Genomic DNA, 22,330 nt, shown 5'->3' with positions numbered 1-22,330 from the left:
GTCCTTTTTATTCCGGATCTTTGCCATAGCTTCAATTCAGAACCGTTTCTTCGATTGATATTTTCTGCCATTCAATTGAACTCTCGACCTTCGTCTCAACGAAGCTACTGATTAAAGGAATCGTAAAAAGGAAACAACAATATTATTCGCGTTCGCCAATCGTATCTTTAGAATGACTAAAATTAAATTAAGATTAATTTGTAATTGAATTCATTCATCCGTATTGTTTCGTTCTCCATTTTAAATAATTGATTTCACAGTTCCACTTGTTAAACGGAGGAAAAGGTATAAAATTTTGAATATTGGTCATAGAAAGTATAACATTTGTATTTTTGCACAATAAATCAGTGATTATTTATATAATAATAATACACGAATTCGTGCATGTGTGTCTGTGTGTACGTTCTTCTACGATTTCTTATTCAGAATTATTACTGTCGCGTGTTATCAACGTTAAGAGCTTCTAGCAAATTATGAATTAGATATTATCAATGCCCATCCTTAAAATTCTTTTAATCGGAATCACCATCGAATGAAACTTCTTCTTTATTCTACTAACATCGCTTTTAATACACACTCGTCGTTGCTATAATCACGTATAGTAATAAATAATTCACTATATTGAACAATTCGATAAATCGACGACCACGATAGACACCGACCAAAGCTTTTCGTGACCAATGCTTCTTAACCCAATCAAAATGTGCTCCTTCTAAAAATATGTCCATATTCTCGCAGAAGAAAACAGGAAGGGAGAACTTCCGTTATGCAAATTTCTTCCCGCAACCTCGACCTTGTATCCCAAATGTAAACTCAGCTCCCCCACGATCCTCCTTCTCCATCGGTAATTCCTGTTGCACCTTGCTGTTATCCATGTTGAAAACGTCGCTATCCTTTGAATTCATTTGTTTGCGTGCTTGATCCTTGCAAGACGACGACGTCGAACACGTGAGGCTACTTTGTCGCGAGATCGATATCTGTTGTGCCGTTCGTGTTGCCTTCGAGAGTCATTTGCTTTCGAGATGATACTATCGAAAAGCGTTACAATATTTTAGGATTTATATAAATTGCCAGTCATAACTATTAAAAGGACACTTGCTCGTTATATTTATAAAACTGTAAGAAATTTTAATTTATTTAGTATCAGATGATTTCATAAGCAATCGCCGTTGTCTCTTGTTTCTTAAATTTCTAAAATCTTAAATTTCTAAGATAAAATAAAACGGTGTTTACTAAGATTTACTAATCAACGATTAAAAAGACTGCAAATAACAATAGTATAGAAATGATCGATCAGCTAATGCAATCGCAAAGGAAATTTTGTTTTATCGTGATAACGATTAGTTACATATATTGAAAGTAGTAAATAAAATGTTTAAGCTTCTGTTAAATATCAAAGTGCCTTAGTATTTATGACTGGCAGCGTAAATGTGACTGGAAGAATGGTGGTATCTTTCTCGAGAGTGACTCGATTATCAAACGGCCCTTCTCTTCCTCGTCGTGCAACCTGATTGCGTGTACTGCGTTTCGCTGTTACGTCGTTTTTCGATAACTCAAGATTTTTCCAGAGGAGCGTTACAGACGATTTCACGATAAATTACTGACCATTCCAGCCTGAATGCTAACAGAGTGGTCGCGTTCGTCTTTTCAACAAACTTTTAAGGGTCGCAAGTTGGAACGCTTGCGAGTTTGTTGCACCTTGATAGAGAGATTCTTATAACAATTACATGGAAAAAGGATGTTAGAGCGTTCTTACGATGGAAATCTTTTAAATTTAATAGTCGACCTTTTAAGAGGGTAACTTAAGATAAAGAAGATTTCTCGAAAATCGTCTGTAAACTGTCCGCTATTTGTATACTCCGTTACTAGTGCTTTGCAGAGTATGTTCGTTCGACGTTATTAAACTTTCTACCGAAGATCCGGGCGTCGAATAGCGTTTTTGTCTGGAACATATGTTGGACGACTCGCTGTGAAGTGGTGACACAAGCGTTACATGCAGGATTCCTGTAACCTGTTGCTTGTAGAAGCTTGAAGAGTCAATAGAATCATCGTCGAATCGCTGTAACGTTTGTACGGAAATTTTAAGTAGAAGTAACCGCAACTAATTTATTCGAAGAACGCCAGGAATGATTTTCTATCGAGACGACAGACTTCTATTATTTCACAGTTTATAAACCGTTGATTTTGAAGAAACAAGATTTTGACGATGTCCGAAGTTTTTAGTCGAAAGTCATTGAATACGAACAAAATTGCTAGAAAGTATTTTCCAAACTAATTGTCCACGGCATTCTGTATCTTCTACGTAATTATTCACTGAAAGCATTTGAAATTACTTTCACGTAGTTCAATATCTACGCAGAGTAATAAATATCAGCGATATTCGAAATTCATTTCAAGATTCTACATTCCTCGATAAATTCCTACTTTACTCTAAACTTGTACAAATTTCTCAAATCATTTTCTCCTGTACAGATACCGAGACTCGTCATCTGACGTTGTAATATTTTTCTACACGCAGGTCGAATATACTTTTATATCAAATATTTCAAGATATCAAATTTGAGCAAAAGTACGTTTCCTCAAAGTCAACGAAGAAAAAACCAGCTCGGTATGTTCGGTTAAATCGCTTCATTTGACAAATCCATTTGTCCGCGCTATTTTTATCTGTGATTTAACATTTTCAAGAAGACGATGAACGACTACCATTTAGACTGACCAAGGAACTTACCTCGCGAGAAGATCTTTTGTGTCGTTCTATTCGTTTCAGCTATATTTCCGAAATGCTGCCATTATTCCAAGTCAAACGTCTACATTGGCGCCACGGTTTCCACCGATAAATCTGCGCGGTCCGGCTTTTTTTACAGCGCGATAAATCCGTCGCGCAGGGTATCATTTCCAAGATTACCATCGTCATTACGACTCGAACAACTTGTCCGTGAATCGTGTTGGTCGTTAAAAGGTACGCGTTCGTAAAACGCGCGTTTATCACGAAGACGAAGTCATCGCGTAAGCGTTTTTCGTTTTCGTTTTTCATCAACGTGTGACCTCTTTTACGATTTGCGTCGCCATTTCACGGCCGTATCGTCGCGTGGAGAGCTTCTAGCGAAACAATATGACGGCCGCAACGAAGAAGCAACAAAAACGCGGCTGCAAACACTCGCGTATCACCGGACTTGTGATTCGTTTTACAACTACCGTCCTCCTTTGACTAACCCTACGTTCTTAACGGGTCGAGCGAAAATTCCAAGGAGCGTTTAAGGAAATTGAATGGACGTCGTAGACCTTTCAGGCATTGTTTCATGCTACAACATTTATATTTTCATGCTACATTCGTGTGAAAATGAACGATTTGTTCTTTTTTTAGGACGTATCGAATGAACGCGATTTTCTCTTCTTTTTTAAATAAGCAGTTTCTGAATCGAATTTTATTAGTTTGTAATTTACACGATTTCAAACAGGAATACATAAGATGGCACGTGATGTACGTATTTGTAGTGCAAATGGAAGAGTGAAACATACATACGTATATACATGTGTTAATTTTAAGTATAGACTCGAAAAAAATCTTCAAAAAGGAGTATAATATAATTCTGCTTGCAAAACATGCAATTAATAGTTCTAATTAATAAAATAATTTTCAGGGAATAAATGTATTACGATTTATAGATGGTAGAGTATACGTTGAAGTAAAGTTGAAGGTGTAAATGTAAAGTTTTTGATACGAGATTTTATCTCTATATTTGTGAAACTCGATAATTTATTACATATTATCTGACTTATCTTTTTGTTATGTAATAAAGGAATCGTTACTTATCAATATTAACGTCGATGTGTCTAGCAAATACTACAATACAGTTCGCTGAATAATTTGTAGTATATAGGCTTCTTTGAATATCATATAATCATGATCTGTAAACAAAATTACTAAGAAATATAATTTCCTGCAATCTTTTAATATCTTCAATCCCATTTAATCAATTTTCAGTATTGAAATCTCTCGAAAATGAAATTTCATATTCCACTCACATGTAAGAAATACTATTTTTCTTCCAATTGTACCACAAATTATGTTTCGTCTTGTGTGCCACGTGATTCAATTCGACCGACATTGCGGAAACACAGGTAACAAATGCGGCAGAAATTAAAGTGACCGAGCAAATTCCAAAGTACGCGATTTAGATGACTTTTTCCAACGAAAGGTATCGCTGTCAGCGGTAAACGTTTTCGATGGTCAAGCATTTGCTCTACATATGTTTCTCGACGATAGAATTCCGTAAAAGAGTTACGGTAGTTTTTCGTTCACCGTGTTGTTCTTTTTTCTTTTCTTTCGTTTAGAATCGTTTTTAACTGTGTCGTTTAAAAACTTAACTGTTAACGTTTTCGATCAAAACGCTCGATTAAAACAATTTCCGATGCTGTGGCTATAAGAACAGTTAGAAACAAAATCCACATACCAATTTTTATCTGTTTCGCGTGAAAGAATTTCCGAACGCTGCGAACCAAAACCACGTAGATACAATTCGATAGACGTGGAAAAAGAAAAAGTTGCCAAACGATCTGGAAAAGAATTGTTCGGCAAAAAAACATAAATAAACCGAAAGCTTTTAAATTAGTCTGATGAAAAGTTCTCTATGAAATCAATCTAAAACTAAAAACCACATATATAGCCGAACGTATTTCCTTTTTATTCGCCGTAAGTGAAGTGCCATTCAAATAAAGCGATAAAAGATTCTTCGTCAAGAAGCTAAATGTCAAACTTGTGTACATACGATAGAAATTTATTTTACGATATTCTTGACCTTGTTTCTCACGAATACAAAAATAATTGACATATAAAAACGACTACAGAAAAGTCTTCGTTCGTTTCTATATTGAAAAGTTTCACAGAAACTTTCCAAGCAACTCGTTCAAGAATCGCTATAACCTCGATATCGTTGCATTTTCTACTTACGTGGTTCATGTTGCATACTTAACGCAAAGAAAAGTGGAAATTTCTCAAGGGCTAGAATACCGTCGCAATGGCCTAAAAAAACATGTTAATCGCAAGGAAAGCCGAGCGTGGAAAGCTCGAACGAAATTCTACGTCTGTAGTAATTATCTGCGTACTCGAAAAGACGCGTCGTGTTTCGAAAAGCTCGAAAGCTATGCTCGCTTGCGTCACGCTCGCCCTTGCGACTTCCGCAGCTCGCGTGTTCGTACGTCGACTTTAAACGGAAACTCTTAAAAGCAATGCGGTCCGATCGTGTTGAAAATTATAAACAAAATGTAAGGGGAAAAGGCTCGTTACAACGTTATTTACTTTTCTCGTATATATGGCTTTCTGAATAATCTGGCTTTTTGAATAATCACATAGGGATAAAAGGTATTCAACTCGGTGACATTTAATCCTTCGCGACTTTAGGCCAGCTTTCGATATTCCGTTGCAACGTGTTTGAGGTTATTGTTTTATTTGCTGATATTTCATATGAATTTTCGTTATTACGAATATACGTGTTTTGAAAGGATGAAAGGAGAATAAGGGGTTTGATGAAATTTGTTAATTACGATATCCAATAGAAGAATGGTAATGAGTAATGGTAAATGAAATAATGATACTTGATGTGATATTGATATTGAATCGCGCGACGAGATGTTGACAAAATAATGAGATTTAAATGTTAAATTAGAAATAATTGCGATTACGTTTCGTATTGACTTGTAATGACAACCAAATGCTTATTTATTTATGCGCAGTAATATTGGAAATATTATACAATAATAATCGTTCGAAAATAATACGGAATTCATAACATCCTAAATATGGTGTTCGTGTCAACGTGTCGTAAATAATTTTGTTTAAGAGGCAACGAAATTTTAACTCTTCGGAAAACTAGTTAAACTTATACTTTGTAATACCATATCTTTTATATTTTAATGATATGATTGATATCGTCATTCAGGCCGTTGCAATGGAATGGATGAAAGCACGAACATGCAGTTCTAAGGATAAAAGATAACGCCGATGGAAGAACGTTGAAATTCTATCTAAGTCTGAATGTAAAATAGAAGAAATTCATTGGATAAACGATGAATGCATCGCGCGATTATCTTATTCAAAATCGAACGCTGAAAAGGGCGTGTTTAGAGTCGTCTATGTTCGTAATAGTGAAAAATTCTGATGAGAAGTAATTGCATGGTTTAAGGGTGTAAACCTTTCAAGCGAAGCATTTCTTGGCGTTATCACGAGAACCTTGAAGTGCTTGCAAAATGCCTGTTCTTGGAATTAGTAACCCATTGAGACTTTAAAATTAGAAACTTTCATACAATTTTAGCTTATACTCGTGAAACCATGTAATCAAAGCCTCTTAATCGCGGACGTAGTTGGTCAAAAACATGGAAGCACTTTTAGCATCATAATTTTACTGAAACATTGCTATGTTCTAAAAAATGGGAAGTTCTTATTTTTTAATTTAGAAAAGAAACAAATGTATTCTCCGTTTAGTGGAAATTTCTTTTAAAGCGTGAAGATACGATTAAAGTAGCGAGTCTTAAAGTTTCTAAAAAAAGATGTCTTTGAGAAAAGTTATGCACCATCCATAATTGATTATGCGAACCATGCAGTTGCGTGCTCCACGTACTTATGCGTCACGGATAATATTAATATTTAACCCTTATATCTCGAGTAAAAAAAAAAAAAACCGAGACAATATTTTACATTCGTGAGAAACCAGGATAATATCCATCCATTTTCTAAAAAATTTTACATTTACGCTTACAAATACATACATATAGATGAGAACAAAAGTAAATATAACGAGTAAAGAGAAAAGCTAGTAGAGAAAAGAAAGATTACGTTAAAAGTAGCTTACTGATATTACCTAAAACCCTTGTGTCTGTTAAATGATCACATCCTGCATCTCGGTTTACTTCACTCGCCCCTTTTTACACCCTCGCTACTTCACGCGAGTGTGCAAATCGAACCTTTCAATGTAACTCGATACACATCAAGTAAAACATTAAACCAGTGCCATCCAGGATAGCTTTCGATTTTCGAAATCTCAATTATTTTATTTTCTTTACTTTAGCGCAAAAACTATATGTATCGCGTGTCAATAACGTTTTACACATTAGCAACCACAGGTAACGATCCATTCAAAGAAAAATAAAACTGCGCGGAGTATAAATTATGAACAGCGCTACTTTAACGCGTTTCATGGTATACGACGATTTAGCTTTAATAAAACTCCGGCGTCAAAGAGAAATACAATTACGTCGTACTTCGATTATACTTCAATTATATTCAAATTCAGGAAACTAACATTTATCCAACTTTTAACATTCGGCATTTCCTTTGGGTCTACTTTGCACGAATAAAGAACTTCAAGGAAAACTTCAACATTGGTATTTATCACGAAATCATCGATGAAGCACATGCAGCGTAGATCAATTTCCAACGCTTGAAAGAAAGATTCCAACAGCTCGAACCGTGACTTCTCGATATTCGATCTTCGCGTGGCCTCGAACAAAATCCCGCTAATGAAGAGCATCGATTTTCGCTCGACCCATTGCGTATGTGTTCTGTGTGAAGTCTAGTGCAATCGATACGGACAGACTTCTCTGAAATTACGTATATTGCCAGCGACGAGCGGGATTCGAGGAGCACGAAAATAATTTCCACGATGGACGTCTTTCGATGCTTTCGACGATCGTGCAGCACGGCTCCTCGAATCGCCTCGAATCTTCAAACCCCTTTAGAAATCTCGACCCGTCTGTCTGTGACCCCTATGTATGTTCGATGTCAACAATTTTTTTCTCTTGATTGTTGTGTACCGTGACCTTGCTCCTTGGAACCCCGCGTCCAAGAAGTGCATTGTCCCATCTAGTTGAACCGGAAACGAGAGCCCCAGGCGATCGATGGAGAACCTACGAAAGTTTGCGGGATCTCGACGGCGTACAGAGGGCCTCGCTTGTTTTGGCGCAGTTTGACGTTCGCGTTGTTGTTGTTGTTTAAACGCAATTCACGGTATAATTATATTGAATACACTGAAGGGAGCATTAAGGGGTTATTGGAATGGAATATGCAACTGCGCCACTTCGATCCAGCAATTTTAGGTTCTCGCGTTCAACGAGAAGGAATAATATTCTGAAGCAAAGCAATTGAATTTGGAATTCGATTACGTTTGTAACATAAAGTTCGATATTGTAGATTCTTCTATGAAAAATGAAAGTAGGATAAAGAATAATATGAAGATTCGATTATCCATTAGGTGCTTAAGTTTGGAAGATTATTACCTGTCTTGTTGAATGATCGACGCGCCGTTTCATGCCTCCCGTGTCTCTAATCTCTAAATGTATCTGTTATCCGTAATGTATGAGACACTAGAAAGAAAAAAAAAAAAAAAAGAAATCAAACCAAAAAAGCTGCAACTGATAACACTTACTAACCGGCATATAATGCCATTTTTCTTTGTTTGTTCTCTGTGGCGCCCGTTGTTGTATCCACCTGAACACCTGAAAAAAACAAAACCACTCACTGAAAAAAACCTCTCAAAAAATCTCAAAAACTCTACCTCCAGGTCTTGAAGGTACTAATTAAATGCCTCCTTAACGAAGTTTAAATAAAAAGGCTTGTTTTCGCCGTATGTAGCGCATGCTTCAGCTTCTATGGATAAGTATTATTCTACTTCTTTCTTTCTTTCTTTCTTTCTTTCTTTCTTCTTTTTCTTTATTTTTCACTTTCTTTTCATTTTCGCAGAATTTTTCTTTTCCGCTTGCTCGCACTCGCTTCGATATGCACGCGCGCGCGTGTGCTTTCTATGTCTCACGCTTTTCGATTATCTCGCTTTGTTTACTCTTTCGGTTCCGTGATTCCACTGATTATTTCATCTTCCGTACATCGCAATAGCGCGAGCAACGTTTCCAACGCGCGATCTCCGCCCTTCTGGCGCGATAACCAGTTTAATTACTTCGTAACTCGCCACTACCCAGGGATTTTCTATATATAACCGAAGGATTTTTCTTTTTTTTTTCTTTTTTAAGTAACGTTACGAGCTTGCGAGCTGGTCTCGCGTGTCACGATATAATTATCCGGGGACTGACGCGACGTTCACCCAACCATCTCGTTGCTGTACGAAAAACGAGATATGCCGGTAATTGAGGGAAGCGACCAACGTGCTTCCTGTACTTGAAAGGAAATGTTGCTCGCGACCACTTTTTGATCGTTCGCCACATTTTTGCTAATTGTCGCCTCCGTATTCCGATCTGTTCTGCTGTCGCGTTACTTGAATCGATCCCTGACTGTGATCACACTCGGAAGACTAAATTTTTCCAATTTTCGTAATGCTTCCAAGTTTTACAGCTACGATGTTTCCATGATTTCTTTTTTATTCCTTTGATTCAGTATCGTTATCGCGTCAAGAAGAAATAATGCGAAGACAAAGTGGAAGGATTTAGTCATTCGAGATGTATTACAGGCATTCGATCGTGATCTTATTTGGTACTTCAATCTTCTGAGTGTACCCGCATGCGTAAGAATGTTGATCACGATGATGCGCATGAACGAGTAGACGAAATATACGATAGTTAGTAGGTACAGAATACGACACGTTTGTATAGCATAGTTAGACGAGTAACTCTAGATTTGACGTTCTGAAGGCCGTATCGCGATTACGTTAGCAGATAAACTAACCTACGTGTCATTCCTCCTGCTCTTCCTTTCTCTCTGATTTTCACTTTCTTCCAAACGATGTGTCTTTTGGTTTAAAAAGCGAGAAAGGGACAGCAAAGGACGGTTTGTCGTACATCCTGTAAAATGTAAAGAAAAAAGAAAAGAAAGGTAGGAAAAAGTACATGGAATGGACAATTGCAAAGGATATGTCCAAATAGACAAATATGTGCAATACTGCAAATATTTGGAGAAATATGCTAGTCGAAGTAAGGAGATCCTGTATACGATAAGAGGATTGTGGCGAACGCACATAATTTCCATCGAACGTGTACAATTCGTCATGTGTGTAGTACGTACACGTACGAAGAAAGGTGAAAACGTAGACGAAGCCACGGTGCACCGTGCGTGAACGCTTGTAAATATATATATATATATACACACCACGAACACGCTTTTGAGAGAGTAGAAAAGCCAATAGAGTCGACAGCGAATGTAGGTGACGCGCGAAATTAGACGCTCCGTATTAGTCGTCTATCCACGGAGACAAGACAGTAGCGCATGCAATGAGCACGGGGCCCCGTGGACAATATCTTAATTGAAATCTAGCCAACCGCAAATCCTACCACGCGCCACACCAACCAGACGTCATAAACTAATTGGATTAGATTCTCTCCGTAGAGATTCACCAGCTCTATCTCGCTCTGCCTCTCACTATCACCCCTACACTCATTTATATCTCTTTTCATTGCTCTATTTTATTCACTTTTGTTTTATTATCTTCTTACATATTATATTCGTCTTTTCATTCGTCGTTTATTTTATTCCATTACATCTCATTATGTTTTTTTTCTTTTTTTTTTATTTTTTTTCTTTTCTCTGCATTGTTTGATCTTGCCCTTTCTTACTTCCTTTCACTTCCTCCATCTTTGTTTCGTTAATTTTAGATACTTTTCTTTATCTCGGTTTTGGTATTTCATTTCTAGCACCGATTTCATTCAGCTACTTTTTCTCTGTGTCTTTTACGAACGATAATACGTGTCTCTTTTTTCTCTTTTCGTATTTCTTTCTTTTTTTTTTTTTTTTTTAATAACGATTACAAATTCGTTTTCAAACAGAGAGCTTCTCGATCCTGTTACAAATATTTGTGCCGATGTATCAAGTTTGTTTTGCAAATATAGCGAACGTTAAATATTAGCTCTTTCAATTGCATAAATATTTATTATTTTTAATTAGAGCGTATCGAACGTTTTTATGAATCAATTTTAGAATCAGCTGGTTTGTTCCGGTATAGCGAATCTTTTCATATCGTTCTTCTTTATATTTGATCTTGTTATACTTGAAATGTCTTTGTCTTGCTTTATTAATTTTCCAAACGGACCATACCTTTGAGCAATAATGCTTATTCTTAATGTAATGTAATATTGTTAGATAAAGGATCAAGAAGTTTGTTCTCTGGCCACGATAAAATGCTCGGAGCACGGCTTCGAAATAAGCCAATGTAAATAAAACACATCTTATCGTGACTGTAAATAACATTTGTAAATAACAACGCAAATGTCACAAATATATTTGGCATGATACATCCTTCATAAATCTTTTTCTTTACTCGAAATCGCAGTTTCTTATACGCGACATTTCTCAACGCGTGAAATTTATGTTCTACGTTTTTGAATATCAACCGAATGATCTATGTTAAAATGTAATTTTCAGCGTCACGTTTCCATCATTTATTTCGTCAATTTGTCGTTACCTTCTCTTTTTTCAATAACTTCGCAATTGTTTCCGAATAAAATCCATTCGTAATAAAACTGATATATATATATATATATTTTTGTAATACTATCGTTGTAAAATTTTTCTGTCTTTCCGATGATTCGTACATTTTGCGAGTCTTCGATTTATTCAGTTTTTCACCGATTTCTCTTCTCGTTCGTTCTCATAGTTCTTTTCGTTATCTTCTTTCCACTTCGTCATATTTCACCATTCAATTACCCTCTTCCTGTTCTTTATCTCTGTCTACACAATAGAAAAGAAAAAAACCGGAAGATATTGTTCTCAAATCAGATGAACATTAATTTCTATCTTTTCTCAGACAATGGCGGCGACCAAGAGGAACGCGGCGGGTCTGACGTCGGCGGTGCCCAGAGCCACGTTAAACGACGAGGAGCTGGTAAGAATTCGTCCTTTAACCACTCTCCTTTCAGGCATCATCGTCATCTTTCGCGTTGCCTATTTAACGATTCGTCAACAATCTGCAATCGCTATACAGCGACGGATAATTTCTCATTGCTCGCGTGAAAAACGATCGCGCGCCCTCTTCAACCAATTTACCGGCAAAATTAAAGACAACGAGAACCTTATTTGATATTTAAATCGAACGTTTAAAATGAAACGTCAAATTTTTCAATGAATTTAATGTTCAAAATTTTAAGATCGAATGTAGGAATATTAATATGACAACACCATAATCGAACGTTTTTCACCGCGGTACACGTAAAGAAAAGCTATTATCGGGATGAAACATCGATTAGTATCGCGATCGAGATAGAAAATCCAAAGAATCGACGTTTCGCGTTCCTGGGATGTTTAGATCTGTGTTAGAACGAGGGTGAAGAGCGTTTTCCGCGCGAAAACGTCAAGAGATGAGGAAGTGAATTGAAATTAAAGAGACGTTTCCTCCGGTCGAGAATTTTAATATCCGCGAACGAAGCTCGTTAGAGGAATCTTGATAGTCAATTTTCGCATGGATGTTCGTGAGATAGCTGTGCGGAACGCGATGAAACACGACCGTCTCGATTTCACCAAGTGTCGTAAAACATCGAGGTTCCATCAGCATTGATTGGAAGATCGCGTGAGAAAGATAGACAACCGCGATGTTTTATCGAAGGTCGTGACGACCAGATACCGCGAAGATATCGAATAAGTGCAGAGTACGGTCTGTTTAAACGTGCAGATTGTTTCTTAAAGTCTGAGGAGATTGTAGAGGTTGTTGGAAATGTTTGCGATGGTGGCAGAGTATATTTTCTTGCAGATAAATAAATTAATGAATAATGGGTTCTCAGGTAAAGTGAAATTGAGCTTACGTTAGAATTAAAAAGCTTCGAGGAAAATTACATATCTCGAAAGATTAGGAAGAGATAGTTAATGATATCGAGGACAAGGACGAATTAAAAAGTCAAATTATCGATGAAATTTTGTTTGCATTTCTCTTTATTTAGTTCGATATTGGAAATTGAGAAATTCCAAAATTCTCAAGATCTATATGTCAGATCAAGTATTTTATGAAGTTTGCAACGAAGTACGAAATTTCCGAAACACGCGAATCTTGCAAGTTATTTTGAAATTCCTATCGCTAACAGGCAAGTTTCTTCATTTCGAAAGGAAATTTTCAAAGTGATCGTAATTCGTACGCCTTGAAAGCAAACTATATTTACCGTACACGTATACGAGATTCGTGTCCGCCATCTCAAACTTGGCTAATATTGGATTTAAGTTCACCAGAAGACAAGTATTTTTTCTGCAACCTCAACTAAACAACAGTGATATTTTCCACGCATTAAGAATCAATCTGTCCAAATTTTGCTATTTTTCAGGCTACTGAAGATACGAAAAATTGGTTACTTAAGACAATGAAACTTTCAAGAGGCATTTCTTGTCGTCGCCGCGTTGTTTTATCGATCATTTTGATACAGATAACGAGTAAAGTTAACATAGTAATAGAGACAAAATTTTTACAGAGGATTCATTAGAGACACGTGTTATTCGGTTGATTAAATTTATCGATACAAGTATCAAAGTCCTTGGAAGCGATGACTTGAGCAAAAATTTACTTTTACTGTTGGTTTTACAATCTACTGTAAAAAAAAGGAACACCTTCGTATTTTCATCAGCCTAAAAAATAATCAAACGTCCGATCGTTTAAACGAGCTACGTCACAGCAAGAAACTAATTTCAAGCAGAATGACATTTCAATCTCGACGAACGATTGTAGGAAGAAAAAAGTAGGAAAAAGATAAAGGAAAAAAAAGTAGCAGATCGCGAGACGTTTTATCGGACGACGATATTTTAAAAGAAAGGTTCGCGTTGAGGGAAGCGCCGACGTCGACGCGATCAAGTTGGCATTAACCAAGGATCCAGCTCGCTCAAAGTCGTGCCATATTGACGTGGCGTCAAGGCGCGGCAATTTCATTCTGCGCGACGATTGGAAACATCCAGCGTTTCCACAGGGATGATAAAACGCGAAAAATTCACTATTACGTTTAGTTAGAATGATATATTAGATAGTAAGATACGCGTCATTGTAAAATTTAAGATAATCAAGATAAATACATAAATACATCCACGAGCGTTATCCAGCGATGGCTCGCCCGTGCAGCTGAACTATAACCTCTGATAATTTGTTTTCTTTTCACATGAACTGTGCTGCATTTTATCCTCATTTCCGCGCTATTTTCTTTCACGTAAGTGTGACCCAACCTGTCTGTCTCTTTTTCTTTCATTCTTTCTCTTTCTTCTATCACTGTCTCTTTCTTTGCCTTGCTTCTTTTTCTTCTTCTTCATCTTCTCTATTTCTATCTCTCTGTTCTGTCTCTTTCTATTTCTTTGGAAAAACATGTTCTGTGATACTGAGGAAAGCAACGTTCGTAGCAAACCTAGACGAGTCGTGCTCTCTCTCTCTCTCTCTCTCTCTCACTCACTTTCTTTCTTTCTTTCTTTCTTTCTTTCTTCTTTTCTTTCTTTCTTCCTTTCTTTCTCTTTCTCTCTTTAGCGGCTAGGGTGAACGTTTCAAATACGCATATCTGCATAATAATTTGTATTTGTACACACTCGTCGCGAGCATTGCCAAACGTGAGCGCCAGTAGCGATCGAAACGTGCGGTACAATCGCGATGTATGTATGTATATGGGTCACGTGTAGGTTACTCGCGGATATGAGATGCTACAATGGTCATGTAAACCGAGTATAATTAGGATAGAGCTAGGATACTCCGATCCCTGTTCATGGGTGTCGGATGTTCCCCGTGTTCGTCACATTGCCAAACAGAATCGACTAGTCTACGTTTAGTGGGAAAACGTAAGACATAACGGCGTGGAAATCTCACGGCTGTCAATTTCTCAACAATGTCCTACTGTTAACGAATCTTGGCCAGAGAAACGGCCTGAAATTTCTCTGCGAATTTATACAGCTCTTTATGTGCTATTTATATAAGCTTCATTAAATATACAAAAGCTCAAGATATTTCCTAAAGGCAGATTTTACATTAGAAATAATCGCAATGGCAAATTGTGAGACTCTATGTTTCTGTAATGAAAATTTTTAATAATTCGTAAGATCAAAGCTTGCCATTTTTATGGTATTTCGTTCTAAAAAACGGGACATTTATATTTAGAGTATGCGATATAATATGTCGATCATAATTCCAACTTCAAGCTTTTATGAAAGCATTCGCTCGACATAGAAGCATTGCATATTACAATTATCAACGTGCGCTGCTATAAATTCAACATTAAAATTCAAACGACGTAAGTGTTTACGTGAAAATTCCGCAGGTGTCTTATCGTGTTTTGACACGAGATTTTACACGAGCGTGGAAAGCTCAAAACTGTTCGACATTGTCTGCCATCCGAAGCAAAAATTGAACATAGAAAAGTGGGGAACATCCTGAACTCACGACGTTACCCTTATAGTGCTTTTTAGCGGATCGATGCTTTTACATCCCTTGCAGAGCGTTCCAATAGTACAACATCTAGAAAACGTGCTCACCCTCTCTTTCTCTTTTTCAATCTGTCGCTCTTTCTCTCGAAGTCTTCGAGGCTGTTGAAAAAAGCCGAGCAAATCGGTGCAAGGAATACTTCATCGAATCGATAGGAAAAGTATTGTTTTTCTCTGAAGGAAAATGTCCCAATAATGTTCCATTCGTCGATCATCCGACAGGAGGTCCTCTCCAAGTGTCGATACGAGAGAAAGATAAAAATCGAAGAAGAGGAGAACGGGGACGAAGGGGTCTCGCAAATCGACGACACCTCGCGCCTGTTTACTTCCGGAGACACGAAAGAAATAGATACAGTAACCCGAGATTCCTTGTAGCGTCCACTTATAAACTCGACTGCGCCGATTTCACCAACCAATGCGCTACCTGTGTACGTCAAATATGAAAATAGATTGAAAAGTACAAAATCTAGACTCAGTTTTTTTTTTGCTCTTTGATGATGTAGCACACGTTCTTTGTAACACGATGTTTTACCAGTGTCAGAGCTTCCATCCTTCATTCGATGACTCGTCTTGATTTGAAATTGAAAATGGCACGAACGAAGGAAAAGATCTTTGAGGAGAAGAGAATTACGCGAGTCTCGAGTGTTAAGTATGGTAGCTGTTGATGATGTTTGTATTGGTAAAAGTTTGTTGGAAACAAGAGCAGAATCGGGAGATATTTAATTTTTTCAGACAATTTTCTATGTACTTTTCAAGTGAAGGTGCTTCGTCTTTGTTCGTCTTGTAAATACCATATGCTGTTAATATTACTATTGATAAAATAATATATAGGAGAAACTGCACGAAGACTTTGAAAACAGTGTACATAAATTTCATAACTTTAAAACCAATAGAATTTACCAATGTAAATGCACTATGCCATATCAACTTTCGTAAGCGAATGTACATACGTGTTTTGCATATTCTCGCTCCTCGGATCAAGCAACCTTCGCAATAGGATCGGTTAGATTTTTAATTTTAACGCGTAAAAAATATTCGATTCTAAAAATCTCAATGAACGAGCAAACAACCTTACAAATTTCGAAAAAGTAAATCAAACTTATTTCTCTTCTCTTCGTATTCCTACCGTGTATGTGTGTACGGTATACGTACATAGGTACACGTATAAATACAGATACGTGATCTGCACAGGCAGCGTAAGCGGTTGGCAAGCGCAGACACACGCGTGCAACAGTTTAAAGAGTAACCAACCCAATCAATGGCTTGCGCCACGCAACGTTAGCCCCCTGGTTAGAGAGGAGATTCGGAAGGACTATACCGGCGATAGCGTGCATAAGCAGGCATTGTATATTGAATGGAAATCCTTGCGAATCTCGTATACCTGATTAAACAGCCCAACCACCGCAACCTTCAGGGATTCCAGCCTCTGTCCTTTGTTTAATCTGTGTACACAGGATTGCGTATGTAATTAGGTCTCGCCAGGCACCAACTCCCTCTGGCACGTTATGATTGTGCGCGTAATTATGTACGAGCGCTAGCGTGTCGTTTGTATGAATGACAGCGTGACATGTACACATATAGAAAGTGAGTACCTTTGATCTTGCATGAGACTAAAGCAAGAGTTTCATGAGGTGAGTTGACGATAGGAACGATAGGAACAATAGGATGATTGAGGTAGTAGAGGAAGACAAACACGGTTTCAAATGGTTGCAGAAAGGTTCGAAGTTTGTAGAGATCGTTGGAGACTCTTCTTCAGTTTCGTGATTTCCAGAACGAAGAAGCAAGAAAGATTGGATTCTTCGATCGTTTTGTAACCGTGTCTGCGCTCTTCGTTGATTGGTCACACGCGAATGCTAACACTTTGACTCTCTGCTCGAACGAATAGAATAGTTACGAATTCCTCAAGCTTCTCCAGAATTTGAACTGCAAACGAGCGGAACAATCGGTTGGTTTGGCTTTCACGAAGGAACGAGGAACGATTAGATGAATAGCTATTAGATGAACAAATAGATGAGAATAACCTCGGTTTGCAATCTGCGAAAAGTATACTTTTTTCTGTGCGTTTGATTGGTTTGGTGTAGTGTTTCGTAAATAGTCCTGTATATTTACAAATTACATAGTGTTTTCAGAGAGATAGAGAATATTAGAATATTAGAACTTTTATGGCAGTAAATATATGTTTATGAAACCAATAGAACTTTTCGGAAAAAGACTTATATTTGCTACCATTTTTTTGAGAAAGAAAATTTCCAAGGAAGACAATTCCAACAAAAAAATAATCGTAACGTCCATATAAATCTTCCATATTAAACTTCTATAACTTTTACAAAAATGATTAAAATTCTACAAACATCTTTTTCCAAGTAGGAGCTAACTGTGTTTGATTCGATACCAATGTTGAAAGAAAAGAATAATAAAAGCTTGTTCGTATCTCGTAAAAATGTTCGCCCAAACAGTTTAATAAACGTTAAACGTTCCTCGTTACCTCAGAAGGAACTATCGATTCGGTTAACGAGTAGCAGAGTCGGAGTCGTTGGAATGATCCCTGCAAATACAGACTGTCCAATACACCCCTTGCCACGAACCTTCGATACGCTGATTTCTAACTTGATTGTGCAACACTGCTGCATCCGCAGAAGATGCACGTGTACAAGAAAACGCTGCAAGCGATGATCTACCCGATCTCTTCGACGACGCCGCACAAATTCGTCACCTGGACGGCCACATCGCCGACCTATTGCTACGAGTGCGAGGGTCTCCTCTGGGGTATCGCACGACAGGGGGTGCGGTGTACCGAATGCGGTGTCAAGTGCCACGAAAAGTGCAAGGACCTGCTAAACGCCGACTGCTTGCAAAGTAAGTAAACATTGTCAATTTTGCCTTTAAAATCAACCTGTGATTTGATATGTAACATATGCTGGTCGTTTTACTATATAGACAGAAGAATATAAAAATTTACAAAAGATAATATTGTGAGTTATACACATTGCTGTATAGTCGTTAGGTTATACAGTTAATCGAATTGCGTTTCACAACGGTAATCTCACAAATTGTTTGGGATTAAAATAGCAGTTGCTAGGATTTCATACACCCCATTTTGGGTCCATCGCTTATGGGCTAATTAGACATTTGAAATTATTATAACTTGGTAACAGGCAATTATCAAAATTATCTCTATTTCTGCATTGCTGAATTTTGCCGGCAATTTGATATCGCTATCTTCGTAGAGCATTATCGACGTTTTTGATACCTGCGTGTTTGGTGTTATTCGCTGTTAGATCGAAGTTCGTAAACTGTGTTATGATTCCGTTATTAATTGCTAGCTAATTAGTCACGACATAACTAACTTCATCGGGAATTGAGTGACGAAGTTGAGCAATTTCAGCGGAATCGTTAGTTTTGATAATTAGTTAAAATTAATTGTTTCCAATTTGTTTAATGATAATTTTGAGGGGAATTATGGACATCTAGGTCGTATATATTTTCATTTTCCAATTATAATATCAAATTATTAATATACAAATAGTAAATGTAAAATATATGATAAAATGTAAATAACCGATATTATAATATGAAGAATTTTAGAAGGCATGCTTCGGTCTGCACAGATTATTCAATGATTCGTATGATTAAGATTTAATCGCTAATTCGAGGAAACGGAATTACTTTGCGGTCTTTACGATATAAACTGTATTCAGGAACAAAGTTAAGAAGGTATTTTATTTACATAATAATTTCCCCAATAGAAAATACCAAATAAACGTCTATGAAGAAATCATGAAATTTTACGTAATAAATTTTGATATTAACTCGATATATTTATCTGATATGAATAAAGATATAGACTAGAATTATGTGAATCGCTGGTTTGACAAATTGTAATTAAATTAGGCTGCATTCTATTGGTCAGAATAATTAGAATAGTTGGCACTTCGCGAATCGCATTTGTAAGATACTGAAGTAAATTGAGCTGGAATACCTCTGATCTTCTGCTGAGCTTCAAACGAAACGCAGTCAAATTCAATTATCGAAAACGGGTAAGTTAGGTAGGACGTTTATTCATAACATCGAATACCAATCCTTACGGATTAGCAGAACAATTTTTACAATAGAAAATACTGAAGTATTTTTATTAAAACCAACTAAAAATTGAAGAATAAAATTAGGGTAACAACGAAAGGAATAGATATAACGACAACGACTTATCGTAGAACATTTTCGGAAATATTAGGTTGTCCGAAATGTTTCTTTCGTTTCATAAGGTGATGATAGATGAACAACAATTTCTGTTTTATATTATTTTATTGAATTAGGTATGATCCATTTCGTTCTATTCCTATTATTATGTTCGTGCACAATTCAATAAACTAATATGAAAGAGAAAACATTGCGCGTGTATTATTTCCTTATAAAACGAAAGAAACTTTTCGAACGACCTAATAATTCATATTTCATTGAGTTTCTGATTTTCAACCGTATCTAAAGTCACAGGTTTATCAATACGCAAGCCAACGTTTCGTTAGCGAGGAGACTATAATAGGATTTATTTTTGATATTTAAATGTACGAAATCAAGATTTAGACGCCTTTAAAATCTACTTCTTGACACGAGTAACTTTTCAAACCGTGTACCCTTTTCTTGTAAAATCTTGTATCGCGTATTTTAATGTCTATCTTGTGTGTAATGTTAATAACATTAATTATAGATTTATCACCTACCTACAAAGCCTTATATCTTCGTATCTATCAAGCCTTTGACGATAAACTACTTGTTTTCAGGCATCGAGTGTTATAAAAGTTGGAAAATCAACAAAACTGTATTTACATTTTTCTCGTCTTCAAACATGAAAAACACGTGATATAATAATACATATATTCAAATATTCGTAGATCTACTAATTCTGGACTATAATTGAGTTATGATAGGTCCAAAAATTTCATTAAAAGCACCCATCGAATTCTATTTATCGAATTGTCCGAATACTGGACGATCGATAGAATGAATCTGTTCGATGCATAATACAAAACGCCATTAACTCCAATTAAACGCGAAACGATAAAATAAATTGCAATTGCGTGAATTTTCGCTTCCCTTGCGATCTCGAGGTCGCACGATCTGCATACGAAACAAAACTATCGCGACATTAACTTGGCTCGCGACCACGTTGAGACGCGATGAAATTACATCGCATTTCTCCAAATTTAATTACCAGAAGCGAAGCAGAGATATAATTAACGAGCAGTTCTAATATCTGCCGCGTAGAACGCGGCCGCAGAAAGCGGAAGAAACTTTAAAATAAATCTTGCAGCCAACGCGAAATTTTCGGTTTGCTGTGACGAAACGATATCTAAAATCGCGGATAGTAGTGAACGTTATATTATTTATATTATACGTGTTATGTATATCTGTAATTTCTAAATCAAGTAGAATTCAATATTAATAACATCCTTAAGGATATACAGGGTGGTTGGTAGCTGGTGGTACAAACGTGGAAAGGGGATGATTCTACGCGAAAGAAGAAGTCAAAAATATAGAATAAAAATTTTTTTAAATTTTTCCATCGAGACAACGATCTACAGCGAGATCCGTTATAACGAGACGTGATAAAGTACACGCGTACCGAGCGAAAATTCAAAGTCGATTTTCTCGAAAACAAAGCCTCGAACGAAAAATTTCTATTCTATATTTTCGACTTCTTTTTTCGCCTAGAATCACCCCCTTTCCGCTTGTACCACCAGTTACCTACCACCCTGTATATTTATAAGAACGCAATGAACGTTTACGTGTGTATTTATAGGAAATGTAATATTCCAAAATGTGTACATTTAAATTGCTCGTGTGCTTCGCAACATGCAATAATATACAAAATACCCAGAGTAAAGTACTCGTTGCGATATATTTAAAAAATATCTGAACCAATTTTCTATTTAGATTTCTCCGTTGAAAATATGAATTCTCCAAAACATTCACGGTCTATTTATACGAATAAAACGTTGCAAATAATAAATGGAATACAAATGAAGCGTATATAATAAGTGAATCAGCATTTTCACTGACCCTGGCTGTTGACACAATTGGAAATCGCGAAATTTCTCATTTGCAAATTTATAAGGAAAACTGTGCGTCGAGTAATCTGCATATCTCTGTGTATTCGCGGTGTTAACGCGATACTGTATGGATCGACAAAGTTACGAAATAAATATTTCACTCGACTCGATATCTAGTACTTTACGATTGAACCTACCTAGCGAAGTAGAATTAATCGGCTATCTGGCAAGAGCAGTTCAATCGTAAAAAATAGTTCCCAAAGCGGAACATTTCAAAGCGTTTCAAATTAATCGCGCGAAGTATGAGAGAGTCATCGAGAGTTGAAAATGACTGGACGTTTGTTACGCGACGCTTATTCATTCGATCGTCGATGGTTGAGAATTAAATCGACCAACGCTTTGGCGCGTGTTGATGAAAACGCTAATAACTCTCGCCAGGCGAAAAGTTTGGCCGTTTTTCACATTGGTAGATTATACGACGAACGCGCTACGGGGATTTATCGACACACGCACAATCGGATCTCGAGTACACGAAGAGTTTTTATTTCAGTTAAATCCGTTCGTCGGACGTTGAATTAATAATGCGTTCGAATGCAGTCGAGTAGCGACTAGATCAATGAATATCAATTACGAGCCTGGAACGCGTAATCAATTGTTTACTCGGAATCCTGAAACACACACGCAACTTCGTAAAGTAGATGAGACAGATGGATGTAATGAGAATATAATCGTGCAGCTTCTTCCTCGAAAATAAATCCTCTTTGTTTGTTGATTTATTCTGCTACGATATAGTTAGTATACATACATTAATAACGTACAGTACCACCGAGATATTCTAGAAAAAATATGCTGCTCTTTATAGAATATTTCTTTGTCATCGTGATTACTTACATTTCATTATTTGTTTTGACCTGCGGCGACATTT

The 22,330-nt window shown here is 36.8% G+C and overlaps 1 protein-coding gene across 9 annotated transcripts in view; it reads left to right on the top strand.

Annotated features, from left to right (window-relative positions):
• The window catches only part of unc-13, a 375,340-nt gene that overhangs the window by 287,751 nt on the left and 65,259 nt on the right, over positions 1 to 22,330 (top strand). For all 9 annotated transcript variants that reach the window (XR_013061854.1, XR_013061853.1, XM_076627833.1 and 6 more), the window contains 2 exons: positions 11,739 to 11,816; positions 17,995 to 18,214. Coding sequence is in view for 7 of the 9 variants with exons in the window: in XM_076627833.1 (XP_076483948.1) it covers positions 11,739 to 11,816; positions 17,995 to 18,214 (298 nt within the window). In the remaining 2 variants the exon portion in view is untranslated. The remainder of the gene's footprint in view (positions 1 to 11,738; positions 11,817 to 17,994; positions 18,215 to 22,330) is intronic.

Source organism: Bombus vancouverensis, chromosome 2 (assembly GCF_051014615.1).
Source record: "Bombus vancouverensis nearcticus chromosome 2, iyBomVanc1_principal, whole genome shotgun sequence".
NCBI lineage: Eukaryota > Metazoa > Arthropoda > Insecta > Hymenoptera > Apidae > Bombus > Bombus vancouverensis.
This window is presented reverse-complemented; position numbering and strand designations above follow the sequence as displayed.